General features: G+C 43.7%; 1 protein-coding gene across 9 annotated transcripts; it reads left to right on the top strand.

The window, feature by feature from the left end:
- Positions 1-45: 45 nt before the first annotated feature.
- Positions 46-20,328, top strand: PER3 (period circadian regulator 3). Of its 9 annotated transcripts, XM_065855005.2 has the most exons (23): positions 46-148; positions 366-606; positions 1,795-1,946; positions 2,532-2,647; positions 3,519-3,720; positions 4,736-4,784; positions 5,254-5,396; positions 5,777-5,855; positions 6,569-6,675; positions 6,928-7,084; positions 8,018-8,123; positions 8,531-8,656; positions 9,383-9,509; positions 11,205-11,349; positions 11,957-12,084; positions 12,549-12,731; positions 13,347-13,598; positions 14,091-14,824; positions 15,935-16,097; positions 16,503-16,683; positions 17,266-17,416; positions 17,777-17,894; positions 18,998-20,328. In XM_065855005.2, the coding sequence occupies exons 2-22, from the start codon at positions 440-442 to the stop codon at positions 17,876-17,878; spliced, it is 3,570 nt and encodes a 1,189-aa protein (XP_065711077.1). In that variant the 5' UTR covers positions 46-148; positions 366-439; the 3' UTR covers positions 17,879-17,894; positions 18,998-20,328. The 9 variants fall into 9 exon arrangements, 8 of the variants coding, with proteins under 8 accessions (XP_065711077.1, XP_065711079.1, XP_065711078.1 ...); XM_065855007.2 differs by having other exon boundaries at positions 9,398-9,509; positions 17,777-20,328; XM_065855006.2 differs by having other exon boundaries at positions 16,506-16,683; positions 17,777-20,328.
- Positions 20,329-20,778: the final 450 nt, after the last annotated feature.

The raw sequence follows: 20,778 nt of genomic DNA, 5'->3' as shown, positions 1-20,778 counted from the left end.
CTCTGTTGGGGGCGGGGCGCGGCGCGGCGCACGTGGCCGAGGTGTGTGGGAGCGGGGCCGCCGCGTGCGGCCGCCGTTACGTAAGCGCGCGGGGCGGGGGCGCGGCGGAGGGAGCGGGACCTCACGGGGCCCTCGCTGCCCGAAGCAGGTAGGGCCTGGGGCCGGCGGGAGAGGCGCGGCTTGGGGGGCGCGGAGGGCGGAGCGGCGGCTGCCCGAAGCAGCCGGAGTCTGCTCCTGCGAGCGGGCGGTGCGGCCTGGCCCGAGGAAGCGGGCGCGCTTGAGAGCAGGGCAGGAGAAGGGGAACCGGCGCGGGGCCGGGCCTGCTGCTGCCGCGCGCCCTTAGCCGCCGGTTGGATTTCCCGCAGGCGGCTCCAGGCCCGGCTGCTGTGCTGAGGAGCCCGGCCGATGCCCCGGTGTCCCAGCGGTCTGCGGGCCGGAGATGGACGCGGCCGGGCCGGAGCGGGAGGAGGCGGCCGGCCCCGGGCAGCGCCGGCGGGCTGCAGGCTCCCCCGCCGCGGTGCGCAGCTCCGGCGGGACCGACTTCTGCAGCCGGGAGCCAAACAGCTGTTCGGTGGGGACTTTGGCGCGGCGAAACAAAGTTACCAGGTAACTCCTGACAGCCCGCGGGACCGGCTTTGCTCGTGCTGGGTGGAGGCGCTTGGCTTAAGCAGGGGGCTGAAGTCAGAGTCAGGGACCCCGCGTAGTTGAGATGCAGGGCTCCTCTGGGGCCCGCCGGGGTCCGCGCTCCGAGGGCGCTGGTCTGGCTCCCCGCCCGCCGTGGTCGCGGCGCTCTCGCGTGCAGATGGGATTGCTGCTGCATGAGTCCTCCTAAGCTGTTTGCCTCATTCTTAGATTGGCTGATCCGCATACGTCACTGACCCTTTTTATGCCTTCTGTATATACCTAAACCAAAGACTGCGTTTAGTAGTAGTAAGGCAGAAATTTACCTAGATAATGTTTCCCCCAGAAGTTCGCCAATTCAGTGAGGTGCTACTTTTTTTAACTAAAAAAAAAAAAGGCAGGTCAAGAGCTATAATTTATGCCATGTTTAACTGGCAGGTAAAGTTAACGTGCAATGCTTGAACTTATTTATTGGTTTATATAGCAACAGTATGGCACTAATAAAAGTGCCAAATGGATAGAAGTTATTTAAAATAATGGTCATATCTCATCTGTAGAATTAGAATCGGTCTGCGTTTTGAGAATATTGACTGCTTATTTTTGCAGTCGGTGAAAAAAGTGAAGGAGAGAAGAGGAAGATTTTGCGTGTTAATAACCTTGCAGCTGTTAAAAGTATAGCGAAGGGTCCGGAGTTACGTGAGGAGTGAAATCTGTGTATAAGCTGTATTTCAAGGATATCGTGTTCCCCTAAAGTGCTTAAAATCAGACGCAGACTTCAAGGCTGGAAAGACTTGCATATAGAATCGTATGCATAAAGAGTCAGCATATGTTCATGATTTTAATATTAGTGGGGTTTAGAAAATCTAGAGTAAAGATCGGCTTATTCTTAGTTGCTAAGCATCTTAGCAAGCAGCTCAGTTATGATGTGATTTTTGCCATCCGTGACATACTGGAGTTGGAAAGGAAAAAGGTAGAGGAGAAGAGATTAAGTAGCCAGGAAGTGAGAAAATACAACAGGAAATATAGTGGAAGAGCATTAGGACCTTCCGGGATATTCTGCAACTCTGTGGCCAAGCGCATAAAATGTTAATTTAGTGAATAATTTTAATTAGTTGTCAGAAAAGAAGCTCCTATATCCACAGCCTCTGGTGACGTTTAACCTCTGTTTTCCAGTGAACGGCTGAATTGGAACCAGTCTCACAGAGATCTGATGTTGACGATCCAAGAAATGAAGAGGTGTTTGCCTGAAGAGAAGAGGAGTTCCAGCAAGCCCAGTACCATCAGTGCTCTCAACTACGCCTTGCAGTGTGTCCAGCAGGTCCAAGGTATGTGTTGGAAAAACCTGGAAGCGTAGAAACTATAGAGTAGCTTGGTTTGAATAGGAGCATCTGGGGCCAAATAACATTAAAACAAGTGAAAGCATTCTAGTTATCCTGCAAGGAGTTGGCTTTCTGAGGTACTGTGGGTTGTGTGAGTTTTTTAAAGAGTCGCGTCATCTTTTCTTTTGAAACACTCGCCTTCTGCTTCTCTTTTCTTCAGAATCCTATAGCTATTAGGTGCCTGCTAATAACTTTTTGTGTATATTGAAAAATAGCGTTCCCATCCCACTTTGAAAACCTATTGGGTAGTCTGTGTTTCCAACAGAACTAAGTAGCTAAAGTTGTTCTTTTGCCATCACGTTCTGTCCTAATTCCTCATGCTCATTTTTTGTAACATAAATAGATCACTCCAAGTAGTATAATTGGTATTCCTTTTTCCTTTGTTGCTACACAGACCTTCCTCATCTCATCTTGGACTTCACCAAAAAGATGACAAAAGTACAAGGGCTGTAAGAAATATTTTCAAAATAGTCTCCTCACTGACTTCCTTGTGTTTGTTTTGCCTTTCCTGTTTTCTTTTTTTTCAATTAGCAAACAATGACTTTTTCCAGGCTCTGAATGACCGAAGAGTGTTTCAGACAGATGTGATGACATACAGCATAGAAGAGTTGGTGGCCGTTGCATCTGAACACACTCCAAAAAATACTGTAAGGAATTCAGGCAGACTTAAGGAGTTCGTCACTTGCTGTTTCACTCTCTTATTTGATCTCCTTACATCATCTTGTGGAAGTAGAATATGTAAGATTGAAAAGTCTTGAAGTTTTAGCTAGATGAGCCTTTGTGTGTTTAAAGGTAGATCAAGCCTACTTTTTATCTGTGCTGACTTAGGGTACACAACAGCAGTGAGTGAAGAATTACCTATTTTTCTTGTTTGCCTTTTTTCACCTGAAGCAACAAATCTGTCTTTGAGAATCATTTATAGCATAGTAATCGCTTGAGACAGCCTTAGCAGAATGTTTTCAAAGCCAATAAAATCCACAGTTGTGAGGGTCTTTGGTTTCTGTTTGTGCTCCTGGATGTAATTTTTTGTTTGTCTTGATCCACAGTGTCTCATGCTTTCTGGCTCTGTTTCAAAGGAAAGTGTGTTTTGTGCGATTCAGTAGTGTTATATGCCATATTAGAAATACTGCAAATGCTTTCTATTTCAAAAGTCCTCAGAATGTTTTTGTATGTGGAATTGTGGTGAATGCTCTAAAATTTGAGGAGAAGCATGTGGAGTGATAACCAGTTGTTCTGGACAGTGGCAAGCGTCGCTGCAATCTCTTTCCGTTTTGATACTGCAGTCTTATTAGCATTTGTAAATCACGAGTAAGCTATCATAGCATTAGAGATTGTAGTAACTCACACCCAACTTTAATTGGATGCTAACTTAAGGACACATTTTTGAATGTCTGTCTTAGGTTGTGGTATGTGGTGGTTTGGGTGTCATTTGGGGGTTGGTTCTCTTGGTTTTTATCCTTATAGTATTGCTACCACGTGTTGGGGGAAGACTGCTTTTTAATGATGTTTGTTTTCCAGGACACGTTTGTGGCTGTGTTTTCCTTGCTTTCTGGACGCATGGTACATATTTCTGAGCAGGCAGCGTCCATTCTAAACTGCAAGAAGAAAGTGTTGGACTCCTCCCGGTTTGTAGAGCTGCTTGTCCCTCAGGATGTAAGCGTGTTCTACACACACACCGATCAGTCCCACCTGCCGCTTTGGAGCACAGAAAGTCAAACAGGTGGGACTTGGCAGCACTCCTAAATGCTTTTATGTACCTTTCTGTCTTTGCAGAATGAGGGTAGAATAGTTGTTCATTTTAAATGCTTATGCTACCAAGATATGTAGGCAACACTTATTCCCTTTCTGCTTTGAAAACTTGAGTAAACGTGCAGCTAGCCTTACCTAGTCTCCTCAAGGCTTAACTCTTACTTGTGGTAAGGAGAGGGCAGATACTTCATTGTTTTGTGTACCATCTTAGTCATTCCAAATACTGATACTTTGTAAAGGAAACTAAACACATAATTGTGGGTTTGAAGTCATTTGATCTGCATCTTAGGTGCTTTGTCTTTGGTCCACTTGGAGCCTACTGTGAGCACAGTTCATTGAACCCAAGTTTTAAGGTGACTTGCTATGTAGCGCTGGATGTGCTTAAATGATGGCTTTTAAGTCCTGTGTTATTTGTCAGCAATTCCAGTGCAGCTTGCGTGGCAAGGCAGTGTCTTTTGCCCATGCAGCTGCGGGGCTGTTCTGCCATCAGAGCTGGGAAGTCCAAAGTCTTTGCTACCAAAGGACGTGAAACATCAGAGGTCGTTAACATAACATGCCAGGGATGCTGCAGCTTGGAAGCCAGTTGTGTGCCTACCACCAGAGCAGTGGCAGCCTTACGGAGTTGTTGTCATTTTCCTGCTGTGAACTGTTACTGAATTTTCTGTCCCCATAACTCTTGGCTGGATCTAGTGTTCAGTACGTGGCTCCATAGTGATGCACTGGGGAAAGGAGTTTTTTAGATCATGTGGGTTTCCTCTGAATTTGGTTCTGGGTCAGCCATTTCTCCAAGAGTGAGTGGGCTAGAGAAGAGAGAACATTTGAGGTGGGAGCAGGCTATTGAACAGCTAATTCAGTAGCTAATAAAGAGCAGGTTGTGAGACTTTGTTCTTGCTCAGAAAGTCTGGAGAATGCAGAGTTTAAAATAGTTCTTACAGGTGTGACCTTTTGAGGATATTAACTGATATTTTTCAATGTGTTCTTATTAGCTTCTCTGTATGAGTATGCCCAGGTGAAATCCTTTTTCTGCAGGATCAGGCAAGTACATTGTGATTGTTTTATCATGGCTGGGCAAAGGGTACAGAGCTGGGCAGAAACAGTGTTCTGTTGCAGCTGACCAGTGTGAGCTCATGGAACTCCGTTACAAAATAGTCCTATTGTGTTTAATGTCGGCATCCAGTGGGATGTGTTGAATATCTTTCCCATAGTGATGCTTAAACTTGCATGGGGATAGACCACCTGAGCGAGTCTCATGAATACGTTTGGTCTGAGAAATAGCAGGTGGTCTTCAGCCATTAGAGTAACAGCATTTCCAGGACAGCCTCTGAATGCAAGTAGTGGAGGCAAAACCCTGCTCAGTGGTGGGGGGAGCAGGGTCAGTGTTGCTGATGTGTTGCCCTTGGATCTCTGTGTGCTCAGCGTAACTTCTCTGCGCAGGGCTCTCGGCCCTGGCCTAAAGTATTGGCATCTTGAAACCGGTGTGCTAATCCCTGTTACTTTTCTTCAGATGTGGTAAAGATCAAAACCAAGAAACACGCTGTCACCCCTTCCGAATCACACCATACTTGGTCCATGTGTGTACTTCTGTCCACGTGGATGCAGAATCCTGCTGCTTAGCTTTGGCTGAGAAAATTCACTCTGGCTATGAAGGCAAGTCAGGAACTCCGGTGGAAACGAAAAAAAAGGCCAATAAGAAAATGCAGAATATGAAAGTCTACTTCCTTTTTTTAGAACTTGTGCTTGGGTGGTCTCACCCGTGTAGCTTCCAGTTTGTGCGTGTGTGCAAGCATGCGAATCTGGAGCATTTGCGCCTTCTTTGCAAGGCCCCAAAGCATTTGACCTCTTCTCGCTATTTTTATTTTTGGGAGTAGTCTGCAGCACCTAAAAATTTGTGATTTTTCTATTAGTTTCTCATCAGAAAGCAGTGAACAATTAAAAAGTTCAGGAGCCAATAACTATCATGAGCAGAAATAACAGGTTTTCTTTCTCAGTGCATGTTTTGTTTCAGTAAATATTTCTTTTTCTCTTAGCTCCTCGAATTCCTATGGATAAAAGAATCTTCACCACCACTCACACCCCTGGATGTGTTTTTCTTGAGATAGATGACAGGTGAGATTTGAAGTCTTAAGACCTGCAAGGTGTGTACGGAGGGGTAGCAAAAAATCTTCTAGTGATGCAGCTAGAGACCCAAGTGAAGTAGTCAAACTATGAACTTGGCAATAGTTAATTAAGCAAACTAATTTTTTGTTAGTCTGCTCATGGTAAAACATCTAGAATTCCACAGACATCATCTCCTCTCTTGACTTAAAATGTGAAATAAACAGAACTGCAGTCAGTTTTCATTGTCCGGGGCAATGGGGACCTGTGGTAACGCAGTGGAAAACGCACGTAGTGCAGAGCTCTGGGGATCATAGTGTGGAGGCGGCCTGAGCTGGGCCGGGTGAGGCTGGACAGGCCATAGCTGTCTCCTGCAAAGCCACAAGAGTGTTCCTACAAGAGACTTCGCAGCACCCGTGTCACACTTCTTACTGACATTTTGCCTGTGACCTGTTCAAAATCCCCTTTTCTTTTTTCGGTTTTTTTTTTTTTCCTTGCATATAGACAAGCACAAAACTGCCTGCAAATGTGAAAATCTGTTCTGTCACTAGGCAGAGAAATGTTTCTTATTGGTATCTGCTTGTCTGGATGAGCTGCACAGTGTTCTTTAGCCTTAGCTCATGCCATATTAGCTCTTGCATGGGGACTTCACTGACAAGCAAAGACGTAAGGATGTAAATACTCAAAACTGTATTATAATCAGTGCTAATGGGTTTGGGTTTCAGAGCAGTGCCTTTGTTGGGTTACTTACCTCAGGATTTAATTGGAACGTCCATACTGATGTATTTGCACCCCGAAGATCGTCCTTTGATGATTGCTATTCACAGGAAAAGTAAGTACAATTGCTTTAAGAGGAGTTTCTGCTGGCTGTGACATTCTTTCACGGTCATATTGCTTGGCATGTGACTGATCTGCAGCCTAGAGAAAAATAAATGAATTAATGAATTAAAGCAACCAGTTAGAAATAAAAGCAAATTCAAACCCGAAGTTTCAAAGGACCCCAGTCGTTAGTGTTCGTGCTTCGCTGCTGTGTCAGAACGCAAACTCACCCTTGTTTCCTGATTTTTTCTTTTTTTTTTCCCAGTTCTGAAATTCGCTGGCCAATCCCCTTTTGAACATTTGCCTATTAGATTTTGTACTCAAAATGGGGATTATGTTATACTGGATACCAGCTGGTCCAGTTTTGTGAACCCGTGGAGCAGGAAAGTAGCGTTCGTCATTGGCCGACACAAAGTCCGGACGTAAGTCAGCTGTAGAATTGATCTGTTACGGTGTTTTTCTTTGAATACCCCACAAAACAAAGCGGTCTCAGTCCCAAAGTAGAGACGTGATGTGGCTCGGTCAGTCCGTGGTAAATACTGCGCGTCTTGGAGCTCATACCTTCAGAACAACGTTAGCCTGTTTATTAAGTATGAAAATAAGTAAATTACTTTGAAGTAAAAGGCAAAGCCAACTTTTTTTTAACATGTTTTTGCACATGGTTAGTGTCCAAATACTGTGACAAGGGATGTGACTGAATCAAAATGGGAGTTTTAGACAAGCCGAGTAAAAGCTAAAAAGCAATGTAGAAGGAGAATACTTGAACACATGTCAACTAATTACTTGCTAATGATTGGCCCATCAAAAAAAAGAATTAATTGACAGGCATGTTGCCAAAATCGCCTTCTGGCTTCTTTTGTTCTGGAACATTCACTTGATACAGAATCTAAATATTTACCACGGTAACTTCTTTTAAAAATACAATCAGTATGGAATGTGCTGGTTAATTTTTCTGGTGTTTCTCCTTAACTCCCAAGAGATTTGGAAACAGGACTGCCTGCCTTCCTCTTAACTGGTTTCTTTTCTAGGAAATGGCTTTTGGGGATGGCCTGGGATCTTTTATTCCAGATTTTATGTGGTGTGAATTTGTCTTGTGAGTGAAGGAGTCAGAGGGGTGGGTGCTTGTCCACCTGCGCTGCTGTCACTGCTTCCCTGGGGCGCCGTGTGAGCGCTGTTCCCATAGCGCTGCCCCGGGACCCCGGCCGAGCTGCTGGCGAACAGATGACATCCCTTGTTGATTCAGGAAAACAGTCACAATAATGACAGTGACAAAAGAAAAAGAATCTACTGCTTTTATGGGTACCTTTTCTTCATTGAATTCAAGTTAATAGTGGAATTTTGTTGGCTATCTCCAGAAGCCCTCTGAATGAAGATGTCTTTGCTGCAAGAAGTAAAGAAACGAGCAGTGTCGAGAAAGAGATCAGAGAATTGCAAGGACAAATTTACAAGCTACTTCTGCAGGTAAAGGAGGTGAAAGAATTTCAAAATACTGGCTGGCCTTCTGAATGAGTGGCTGAAGAAGCTTGCGTCTGTTCAGCAGAGTGCTTTGGGGGTGGGAAGTTCTCAGTGGAGACAGGCAGGTGGCAGCAGGAAAATACGGCTCTAGGTAGCCACCTGATCAGAAAAAGCTATTTTGTTTGACATATTTGCCAGGTCTTTATGTTGAAAGATAACTCTGCATCCTGAAACATTTTTAAGCATGGTAGAGAATTTTAACCAAGCACGTGGCAGAGCCCAGAGCCATACTGACTTCTCATTTAATTTTCTTTGTTTACTTGAATTCTGTGTGGCAAAATATGTTGTTCCCTTCTTTTTGTTCTCGAAGAGGATTACTGTTTTTTTAGTTACTGTTTTTTTCCCTCATACAGCCAGTTCACAGTAATGTTTCCAGTGGTTATGGAAGCCTTGGAAGCAATGGCTCTTATGAACACTATATCAGCATAGCATCGTCCAGTGACTCCAATGGGAATTGTGCGGAGGAAATACAGGAACCAGTAAGTCTATAAATGTGTCACTGCCTGCAGAGTAGTAGAAATACGATTCTTAAAATGAACATTTTTACTGTGTACATATGCACTACTCATCCTGAATTTTCCTTAAGTGGGAAGATAGAGCTGCGTTCAAGCTAAATGTACTTAAATCGATCAGTTATAGAATGGCAGCTGTCGTTTGTTACTCTTAATTTTGCTGGCTAAAATGAGCAGATAACTACCATGGTAGTTCACTAAAGTAAATTGAAGACGTACTTAAGATCAGCCCTCTCAAAGAACCACTGGGCTCAGAGAAAAAAGTGGAAGAACCATGCAACCAGAAAAAGGATTGATGCATGTGGAGGGGTTTCTGTTTGTTTGGGATTTTCTGTTTTGTTTCAAAAAGGGAACTAGAGGTACAGTGCTATAGAAGGGAGTGGAAACAGCGCTGTCCTAAAACACGCTTTGCAATTACCTCCTTTCCTTGTGAGACTCCTGGTAAGTCATCAGCTTATTCCCACTCTCAAGGCTTGCATCAGTATTAAAACAAATAGGCTGTTTGAGCTTTGTGATAGTTAATTAAATTAACCGTGATGATTAGATTCACTAAATTTGCAAATACTTAGACTTAGGCTGACAGTCTACTCCCTTTCAGTCTGGAGAATACAAGAACACAAGCCCATCCTAATGGTCTCCTATGGACTCTTTTTATTAATTTTATTCTGACTTTACATTTTCGCGTATCTCAAGATGACATTGCAACAGGTTTGTGCAGATATCAACCGAATAAAGAATCTGGGACAGCAGCTGTATATTGCATCAAGGAGCAAGCCACAGAATGGACATGAAGAGGCTGCGAGCTCAGAAGTGCTGGGAGGTAGGTTCACGTAATTATCATCCTTAAGGTAAGACTCACAGAATCAGCCTGTGCTCCTGTCCCATGAGCTGACTGACCCAGTGCTTTAAAGTCTTTTTTAATTATCTTGGCACTTCTGTTAATGTCCTCACTGCCAGCTTGGACTGCTGACAGGGGATGATAGTCTGAGGGCTGAATTAGCCCAGGAAGTCTTCTATTAATGTCCCTCAGCCTGGCCCCAGGAAGGCAGCAGACCTCCCTGGGGGATGGGTCTGGGCGACATGCAGGGCCCTCTGTTCCCCTCAGAAGGGGAACTACAGGCCAACTGCAGCCACCCTTCTTGTGTTTTTCTTACAGCTGCAGTTGTAATCCATGTTGTAGATGAGGTCTCTCCAGGCAAATCTTCTTGGCTGTTCTCTGCCTGATTTGCTGCGTGCAGGGCCTCATACCTATTTGTTAATGGCACCAAGGGTGGTGATGGGGTTTGAGAGAGGGTTCTTTTACCTTTCCGATCAGGGGCCCGTTTCCATTCCCCCCACCAATTAGGTCTGCTCTATCTGCCTTATGACAGGAGGGACAGGGCTTTGCCATCTCCTGTTGCCCACCCTTAGGAGTCAGAAGGGTTTGACTCCACCAGAGGAACTTGTGTAGATCTATAGCCATGGCGTTATGCTGAAGAACGCGGGAGAGCACTTCAGCATGACTTAAATACGGGAAGTGTTTTGATGGTGTTCTTGTGGTGGTCGTCATCATTTTGGTTTTGTTCTTGTTTTGGGTTTGTTTGTGGTTGGTTGATTGGTTTTTTAAATCAAAAAAACACTGGTTAAAAAACCCACAAACCACCACAAAAAAACACCTCAGCAAATGCAATAACTTTTTAACTACTCTCCAAGATATGGAGGCATACATCCATCTCTTTCTAGGTTAATAGACTTAGGGTTTTTTTATTGTAACGTTTTCTAGTGAAAATGCAGACTTTCTTACAGCAAGTATAAGCCTCCTATGGAAGCTTCCCTTAATTACCTCTTGTGGGCTCTCAGAAACAGCCCATGGGTTGGAAAACACTGTCCTACTTCCCAATGAGGGAGTGGTTTAGTTATTGAGTGCTTAGTATTATGTCAATGCACATTATTTGCAGTTAGTACTTGGCACAGATATATGGAGAGAACAGGGAACTCCCTCAAATATCACAGGAATCTGTATCAAAACATTTTGCACTGTGATATTCTCTGAGGGTTACAGTTAAGTCCTAGTCCTGTTGACAAGAGGACTGCACTGAGTGGTGGTGCGGTCTGACCAGCGTATCCATGCTATAAAAACTGAGAATTGCTCTTAAATAACAGGTCAGATTCTGTGATGTATGAATTGAGAGAAAAGTAATAGTAATTGCAGCTTTGTTTACAATCTAAATACAATATTTTCACTATCCTGTTTTCTTTCTGTTTTCTGGTTGTTCTAAGTGGAAGTTTAAGGTGTTGTGGGGGTGTTTTTAGGCATTCTTTCCCCTTCTCGATTCCCTGTCTCCACATAAGAAAATGCAGAATAATTTGGTAATGAGAGCTTTGCTGTCATAGACTGTATGTCCCTGTAGAAAATATGTATATCCCAGTGTGTATATATATATATATATGAATGTGTGTGTGTAGGTGTGCAGCTTGTTAGGGGTGGTGTTCAAATGCCTTTGAGGGGAGTCTGTGAGGATTTCTTCTTCTCCAGGAAAGGGTCACACTGCTTCCTGTTTTCTTCACACACTGAGGGGCGATAGCACAGAAGAACCAGGCAATGCACTTTATGCTGATTCAAGAAAGACTCCATGTGTTCCTTCCTACCAGCAGATCAATTGTGTTGATACTATCATCAGGTAATAAAATACGGAGTGATTTTAGTGATATAAGATGATAGGTGGAAGGTAAATTTTCAAGCAGTTTGCATTAGTCTAAACTGTGTGGAATTGTTTGTCGAGTTCTTTGCCTCTCTGGGCAATCCATCCCAATGCTCAGTCGGTCTGAATTACACAGTGATGAAGAACTTAGGGCCTAAGGTTCCGTTTGCAAATATTGACGTTTTTATACTGCTGGTTTCACCATTGGTGCAATAGGAGTTTAAGAGAATTTCGATGGGGACAATATGTCAATGTCTTCTCAGTATACATTTTGAGAACATCTATATAAAATAGAAAGTTAATGTAATTTGTAAAAAATGTCAGTATTTTTTAACCCAGTGGATAACAGTGTATTTTTTTCTTTTTTTTTCCTTCCTTTTTTATGTAAAAAAAGAGTAATTGATAGATTTCATTTAAAATACTCATTGGAAAGCAGATATGTATCCAGAGCTTTCTGCAGTGAATTTAAAATGCTAGTTAGCAACCCCTCGGTTTCCAGTTTTAATTGTCCAAATGTTTGTTTCTCAAAATTTGAAAAAAAAAACACGAAGTAGAGAGAGCTTCCTGTAATTCGCTTTTATTTCAGGTATCTGGAGAGCTGCAGTATTCCAGCATTGAAAAGGAAATGTAAATCTTCTGCAAATACATCATCGTCGTCTTCAGAAGATGACAAGCAAGTGCAGCGCAGTCAGCAGGACGCTGAGGCACTGGAAGGTAACACAAAGCATACTGACCATCATAGTGGAACCGCAACAACTGATGTGTTTTGTATATGCTGCTGTTGTACGTTCCAAGGTTTATGTCCACTTTTTAAATTGTCACACTGACAGCACGGATATTTTGGTTATGTAGCAAATATTTGCTTACCTTGTATAGATCCCACAATTAAGCATAAACTACAGTATTAAGTCTTTGAATGTAGAGTGCATCAAAAAAACTATTGTTTGTAGCTAAATGAACCTACTCACTCATTTTATGCCACGTATAGTCTGCTATGGTTGCACTGGTATATGAATGTTACATTTATTTGTATATAAGATTGACTTATTTAATAGTCTGCATGGTTACTGGTTGTTTCTGAACCAGTCAGACTTGATGAATTCGGAACACAGTGCTTGGGATGCAATTCCATGTAGAAACTTTGTTATTTCCCAATAGATACTACTGTGCTTTCGCAGGTAACTCCCAGGCTCCGGTATCTGCCCAGCGGGAGGAGACGCTGAAGGGCCGGGCGGCTGCAGGGGCGGCGGGAGCTCCTCCGGCGGACCTGGGCCTCCCCGCCAAGGCGCCCAGCGTGGTGTCGGTCACCAGCCAGTGCAGTTACAGCAGCACCATCGTGCATGTCCCGCACCCTGAATCAGGTACCGGTCACACTCACAAAGCAGTGACTTGACTCTCAGTGTTTCCAGCCTTAAGTACACAGTGAGAAAGTTTTGTCCTTTTGAGTTACATTCTTATGAATATAAAATCTGATATATAATCAAGGTCCTTCTAGGAACACAGTGAAGAAAATTTGAGCCTGGAGATTTTTACAGTATTGTAATAAAACCTAATTTTAACAGTGTACAGTTTTCTTTCCCTTTAAATTAATCACGTGTATCTCAAAACAATGTGCTTTTGGTGGTTGAGGATTAAAATAAAAATGGCTAATGGGCCAGTGTTACTTCATTTTAATGCAGAAAGAAACATAAAAATGAGTATTTAGCTGCTGTTGTTCTAAGAAAGTATGAAGAAAGAGGTGCCTCTGTAACTTCCAGGTGAATTTGAAGTTTTCCAGACCATGCGAAGTGAATTTCTCGGTTGATGTTTGTGTAACTGTATTCGATCCTAAAGGGTGTTTTCTCCCCCCGCCCCCGCGGCCTGTATCTGCTCGGTAGCTCAGACCAGGCTGTTTTCTGTGTAACCCTCTGGCTGTTGTGGGGGTTGACACCAGAACACCAAAGCAAAGGGTGTTTTATTTTCTTCCCTCTTCGAAGAAGTGACTACAATGGAGGATGCTGTGCTTGGAAATGAACAGACTGAGCTGCCTTCTGTGAGTGCTCAGAATCTCACCGTGGTGCCTGAGGACCTGAAGCCAGTTGGGCTAACAAAAGAGACGTTGTCAGCACACACTCAGAAGGAGGAGCAGAACTACGTTGACAAGTTCCGCCAGAGGATCTTGCTCTCTCCATTTAGGACTTACCTTCAGCAGGGGAACAGAAGTAGCAACGGACATTCCTGTGGCCAAGGTAGGCAGCAGCTTTGAGAAATCAAGACTTAGTAGATGACTTAGAAAGACCAACCTACCTGTGGAGTCTGGTTCTCTTTCATGTGATTTGGTGAGTATCTTACTGTGACTCAAACAGAATACTTCTTTTGAGCTGCCAAAGCTTGACAACAGCGTTGCCCACACAGATATCTACTCCATTTTGTGTGTTCCTATCTTAGACTTTGCACAGAGCAGGTAATTATTGCAATAAACCCTACAGATCCCAAGTAGTTTATTGCCTTCCCTTGGAGGAATGCAGAAGATCTGATTGGGATAAGCCAAAATGATCAATAAGAAAATTGATGACATGAAGGTAGATACTGTACGTACACTGTTGTGTGTGGAAGAATTATCCAGAGGAAAGTCAGCTCTCTGAATAAGCCACACTCAATTATCTGGATGTTGCTTTTTCAGTTTTTTTTCCCCCAGGTCTGTCATTTCAGTCAATGTGTCTGTTTTTCTTCCTCCTTAGGAGATTCCCCTTCAAAGCAGATGAGCCCAGCTAGCTGTAAAAAAGGCAAACATGGAAAATTCAAGCGCCAGAAACCTCAGAGACAGTCCTCAGATAGCCACTCTTCTAGTAAAAACAGAAATAGTCTTCCATGTGAGAAGAGAACAATTCAGAAACAGTCGTCCTCTCCCTCGGAACTGTCCTGTATGAGCTCCTCCAGTGTGAACGTCCTTCCTCCTGTGGGACTTCCTGCCTGTTCGGATCCACTGCCCACTTTCCCAGCATCTTCGTTAGGAGAGGAGCTTGCCCTTCGCTGGTTACAACCCGAGTCCACGCCATTGTCCCGACAGTGCTGTGAAGCACAGTTATGCCCAGCACTGTATCCCCCAAATGTAGGCATGTTTATGGCTGTATTTTTTCAGAATATTCCCACATATGCTCAGATGCCTCAATATGTCTTTCTTCCTAGCCCTCAGTCTGTTTATCCCCCGTCTTCATACCCATGCACTACGCTGCCTCCAGCCCCCCCTCCCGCTCCATCACCGATCACACCACACTCTCTGGATCAGCCCCTTCCAGCCTCTTCTGCCTCATCTGTGAGGGACCAGCCAGAGGGCCAGCGTGACCAGGCCCTGCTGTTGAGCAGCTCACGGAGCAGCTCCCCCCTTCAGCTGAATTTGCTTCAAGAAGAGCTGCCAAAGCCCATGGAGCTTTCTGTTAGTACTGATGTTAAAGCACGTGCAGAAGCTAAATGTGTAAGTAACACAATTTTTTAATGTAGAGGAGAAACTCTTGACTTTTCCTGGTGTTTGGTCACCAGAACCAGTGCTGATGATCTGTGTTTCAGGGTCACCAGATTTTGTGAGCTGCTTTTTCCACAGGCTGTGCTATGTAGAGTGCAGGGCACGAATAGCACAGGAGGTGGAGAAAGCTGTTTGTACATGCACCCATGGGAACTCATAACAGTACAGTGTTGGCACTTAGCAAATGACAGAAATGTGAGATCTTCTGATCTAGGCTGCCACAAGCCACCTTTGCTCAGCGTTTTTAAGGCAGCCTTTTTAATTTCGGCAGGAATTTTGGGTTTTGGGCTTTTATGCATGTGGAACTTGGTTAGTGCTGCGCAATTCGCATCCTTTTTCACCCAGTCCCACAGTCTCTGTGGAGAACCAAAACAAAGGGAAGATACGCTTCTAATTACTCCCTCTGTCTCCCAGGGATGCAGCTAATGAACGAAGAACAGGGATCCGTGTGGGTCGGTTTCCATACATGGGCATAGAAAAGGCCTCTCCAACTTCCGCGGTAAACTCAGAGACAGGAATCTGAGCTCTGCAGTCAAGGAAAAAAATGTTGGCTCCCGAATCCAGATTGGGCTGGGAAGGCTGGATCAGCTGAAACTGCAGGGTAGGGTCCTGAAAGGGGAGTTGGTGTGCCTGTAGCTGCCAAGCAGTGAGCTTCACATAGCGAATCAGGGGAACGTCCTCTCGTTTTCCCCATAGTGCACCATTGCTTGATGTGTCTGGCTGCTTCATGCCGTCTAACAGGACATGAAGGGAACAGACTCCTGCTCTCTTATCAGCAGAAAATATTAAATTAATGCAACAGTACAATATCTTGACCCAGTGGGGAAGGATCTACAGCAGAAACCAGTAAAACCTGAGTCCAGACGCTTCTTGATTTAACCTGTGAAGAGTGTTATCCTGAGTTGTAGACCACCATTCATTTTCAGAGCTAGAAGCTCCAGACCTATTGGATTGGTACAAGAACTTAGTCAACTTATGACGAATTCAGTAAATGCATGAACTTCCTGTTTCTAACTTAAATGTAACTTCCATGGATATGTTTGTTTTGATTTTCGTCTCCAGGACAACGATCTGGAAGACAGCCATTGTGCCTCTAGTGATCTTACTGACTGCTGGCTCTATGAGGACTCCCAGTCTGGCACAGGTTCAGCAGCATCAGGCAGTGGATCAGCTTTATCTGGTTCTTTAGGCTCTGGCTCCAATAAGACTTCTGGTTGTGGCACAGGTAGGGAAGTTAAAGATTTGGATGTTTGATGCTTTGCTAGTACGTTGGTAATTCATTTTGCTCATTATGACTTCTCTCTACATTAAATACTGGCTTACATCTTGTTTGAATAAAGGTAGATCTGCCTAGAGCAGGACCTCTTGAAACAGAAGCAGAGAAGCTGAGCTAATTAATGTTGAGAAGAGTAAATAGAGCTTTGGAGACCTCGAATAACTTAATAAAATGCACTTTGTCTTTGAATTCTCAATAGATTGCAGTCACTTGCTAGAGCAGTCATCTGGGAGTGCCCGTGTTCATGTTGTAGAACTAGCTTGCAAGAATACACTGGTATTCTGTTACTTTTTGTGCTGGATTACTAGGATTTCTCAGGCATCTGTGTTCATTTTTTTTCATGGTAATTCTCAGCAGGTAGTGGGAAAAGCAGCAAGTATTTTACCAGCAACGATTGTTCTGAAGCTTCCAAAGAAGAGAAGAATTGGGAAGCAGGAGAAAAAGGGACAGCTCATAAATCCAAACCTGAGTCAGTGTTGGTGATGATGGATCACACACCGGAGCGAGTTCTGATGACTTACCAAATGCCTAACAGGTTGGAAAACATCAACAATTTTTGACACGTAGTTTGGAATTGTGCATAGAACTGTGGAATTAAAAATGAGACCGTGGAAGTGCATGTGCAAGTGAAACTCCAAGGTGTATTAATTTACTGTTTATTTTACGCCCTGTTTATTTCCTTTTGTTGTCTTTTCCCATTCCCCCATCAGTTAAAATATGGTAACATGTAACCTTTCTGCTGAAGTGTTGAGGGGATTGGTTATTGTCCTGTACTTTGAATGCATGAAGGGGTAAAAATACCTGTTATTTGCAAGTTGCTTGCAATTCGCTTATGTGTCATGAAATTCCACATTCAAAAAAATTGAGTAAAACCACACCAAACACAAAAAACCCCCACAAAAACAAGAACCAAAAAAACCCTGACACCTAGACCAGTTCTGGAAAGAAGCCTCACAAAGCAAACAAGGTGTGACAAAGTATAGTTGCTTTTCGATGGCTGATGCTCCTAGACTTCGGCCACAGACACTGGTGAAGAGACTCTCCCATAGTGACTGCAGTCAGTGCCCGCCTTGCTTCGTTCGGTACAGCTGTGTTCACGGGTGTCTGTTGCCTGCAGAATCAAAGAGGAGGTTTTGAAGGAGGATCTGGAGAAGCTGACCGTCATGCAGAAGCAGCAGCCATGGTTTACAGATGGGCAAAAGAAGGAGCTGGCAGAGGTGCATACATGGATCCGGACCCAGACTGTCCCACTGCAGATCAGCACCCAGGTAAGGAGCCGTGGGAGGAACCGACAGCTTGTTCTTGGCCAGAGGCAGTGCCAGACCCTTAATGAGCAGCTTCCTTGGAAAACTGAAAGGTGGGTCACCGAGGTCACACTTTAAATCTGGAAGCTGAAACTGTATGTTCCACTAACCAAAGAGTTAATTTCTGAGACGAGATAGGGTTGGAGGTGCAAGTATCTGTTTCTGAAAATAAGATATCTGTACAATCTGTGCTTTTAGGGAGATTTCAGCCCCATTGATGAGAAGTTTCAAGAGATTGTGACATGTGCTATCAGAATTTGACTCTTAGAAATACACTCATAAAAAGGAGAATTTAAATTACTATGTTTTTGTTCCATTTTAAAGGGCTGTGCTACATGTGACATTAGGGAAGCGAGCTGTGAGGCTGCAGTGGCTGATGACAATGCGGAAAACAAGGGAAAATCGCCGCCGCTCCTGCGACGTTGAAGGCATCAGCACTTGTGTCAGTAAAACTGCTTGATGCGATTGCCATTCTCTGTTCCTCTGGCTCTGCCGTGACACATCCTCGTGGTGAATCTGTCTGGCTGTCTCTTCCCAACGTGAGCAGGCGCGCGTGTGCCGCTGGAGCTCCGTCCGCCGCTGGCGGGCCCTGGAGGTCTCTTGCCGGGGGGCTGTTCCCTCCTGACCTCCCAGACTGGGCGCAGGATGAGTTGTGTTTCCAACTTTTTATTGCTCAGTGCTGAGCAAAATACTAAGGTTTTTTGGGTTTGGTACTTTTAATATCAATTCAGTTACAATCTTTTTCATTAAAGCTTATTTCAAGGAAAGTTATTTTTACAGAATTTTAAGTGTTCAAGGCTAATTTGACTCAGGCAGTGTTCTTTTGATTTTTTTAACAGTATGCTTGCCTGCTTTGTTTATAGCTGTTTCTTCCTACTTATGCTTATTTATCCTTCATTTTTTTCACCTTGAGCGTGTTTCTTATTGTGGTATAGATCAGCAGAGGGCCACACGTCCTCAGTACTTTTTGTGTTTGAACTTCAGGCATTTAAAATGAGAGACTTGGTTAGGTGATTACATCTAGCAAGTTACGTACTCAAGTAGGAGAATGCGGGCAATACCGTATAGCTTTTCTAGTCTTTCTCCAGGACTTCCCAAATATGGTATTATGCTTTATAACTACACTGCCAAAAATATTTGCTCTAAAACATGTAATAAGATGCTTTGTGTACATGTCCTTTTCTTAACTGAGAAGCTTCTTAACTAAATTGTCAATAGATGCACTAGAATCCTTTCTAGTTAGCTGTGCTTAAATTAAAATGACTGCTTTAATGTGTTTTGAGACTTAGTGAAATAGATTAATTTAAGGACTCCAGGTAAGGGTGGCCGTCTTCATCAAAAGCGTTTAGAAGTGTAAGCTGGAAGGAAAGTTTAGATAATCAGTTATTTTGCTGTACATTATTTCCACTTTTTATTCCCTGAGTTTGAAAATGAGGTGGTTTGTGATGTCTCAGCAGTCGTACGCGTCATCCATTTTATGAAACAGTGGGACTTTGTTCAGGAGAATCATCACCTAACACTTGAATGATGTTTTTTTATCCATAGGTCTGGAAACTTGTCAAAATGATGACTCTCGTTGTCCCAGTTGTATAAAAAGAGGCAGAGACACAAAGGCCTTGCACGGATGCATGCCCCCAGTTCATACCAAACCCAGGAGTATAATTTGGGGATCTTCACCCACTGTATCCTGTGCATCTTAGCTACAAGTGGTCAAGATTCTGATTTTGTGCGTAGAAGCTTGATCATACTAAATGTGTTTCTTGTTTGGAGATGTTAGCCCTTCTTGTACCACCTGCTACTATGAATTTGTGCCCAGTAGGATCATATAGAAACAGAAATCCTGGACAGTTTTTGTCGTGCTGTGAACACCATGCCCTCTGGTTGTGTGTAGTGATGGTGCACGTGCCTAGGAGTTCCAATTAGGAGTCTGTAATCCTGTCTAGATCTTAGGTACAAGATTCCTTATCTGGGGCTGCATGAGTCCTGGGTTATGGAAAAAATTATGGTATGGGAGAAGAATGCAAGAGGGATGAAGAGGGCAGTCAGTGCCGTGTGTGACAATGAAAATGAATTATTCACTTAAAAACACAAATGGTCATGGCTGTGCTTAAGAGCACAAATGGTCTTGGCTGCAGAACCAGGTTTAGCTACTGTTTACCCCCCTAGAACCACAATATCTTGTAATCAAATGCCTTATCAAGCCTTTTGGGAAGGGCCTAGTTTGCAGATGTTTTCAGGAACTGGTAGTTTTTACTTCAGCTTATATTAATCTTGCAGTCTTTGTAGTTTTGTGGAGTAGTTGAAATGAGATCCAGTTCTGATCTGGAAGACCAATGGAGTAAATATTGCAGCCAGATTTGCACGTGCCGGTTTGTTTATGTGGCTTTGTTTTGCCTGGCATAGTTGAAATGTTCGGCAGTTTAGAGCTGGTGGAAGGTCGGGTGTTGGGTGGTCGGAGGAGCAGCACACGGGTACAGCAGTGGTGCTGTTGCTACCCCCTGTGGGGGCGTCCGCAGCTCGGAAACCCTTGGTGGTGGATTTCGCTGGCAACTTTTTTGTTATATTCATGAATACAGAATTCTGTTTTTAAAAGATTAGCTGATGTGCAGATATTTTCATGGCATTGCTATGAACATGAGGGACCCTAATGTATTTTTACAGTATGCAGTAAGTATTTGCTGAATGAGTAATGTGTTGGTAAATTTATATTCTAGCTGACTTGAGTTTTAAATTGCAGTCTAATGAGATTTTACATCAGTTGATAGGAATATTTTATTGAAATAATATTCAGCTGTGGTTGAATTTACGGTTGTGATTTTAACTGTACACTTTGAAGGAGTTTCTGGTTTTTATAAATAAAAATGAGCTGCAAGGAACTGTTTCAAGTGTGTGTTTACTTCTGTTGTTGGTAATTTCTAGAAACCAGACTTAAGAAAGTATTAATTACGTTTTTTCTGGTTGTGCGCAGGTGCGGAGGTGGTTGCTGCGGTGGTACGGCCGTGGTGGTCGTTCACCCTGTTCTCTGGGTTTTTCTAATCTCGCTCTACCTGGCCCACTTCAGGACTTGATATTTCCTTTCTGATTGCATCCCACAAAGAAGGGCAAGTACCTTTGGAATGTGAAGGATTGTATTAGGGTGTATAGGCTGTTGGGGTTGGACATGCAGGATTTAAAGCTTCTGTCTGTGCTGATTTTTTTTTAGAAGAGGTAAATAATAAACACCCTTGGGGCTCTTTGGCCCCACCATGCTAAAATTTGTGTTCTAGAGGAAGTACAAAGGAACAACTCATAGGTGTAATTTGCAGCCATGTCTCATGGGAACCTTG

The sequence above is a fragment of the Patagioenas fasciata genome, chromosome 23, assembly GCF_037038585.1.
Source record: "Patagioenas fasciata isolate bPatFas1 chromosome 23, bPatFas1.hap1, whole genome shotgun sequence".
Taxonomy (NCBI): domain Eukaryota; kingdom Metazoa; phylum Chordata; class Aves; order Columbiformes; family Columbidae; genus Patagioenas; species Patagioenas fasciata.
The sequence above is the reverse complement of the archived record's forward strand: the minus strand, read 5'-3'. Positions and strand labels throughout refer to the sequence as shown.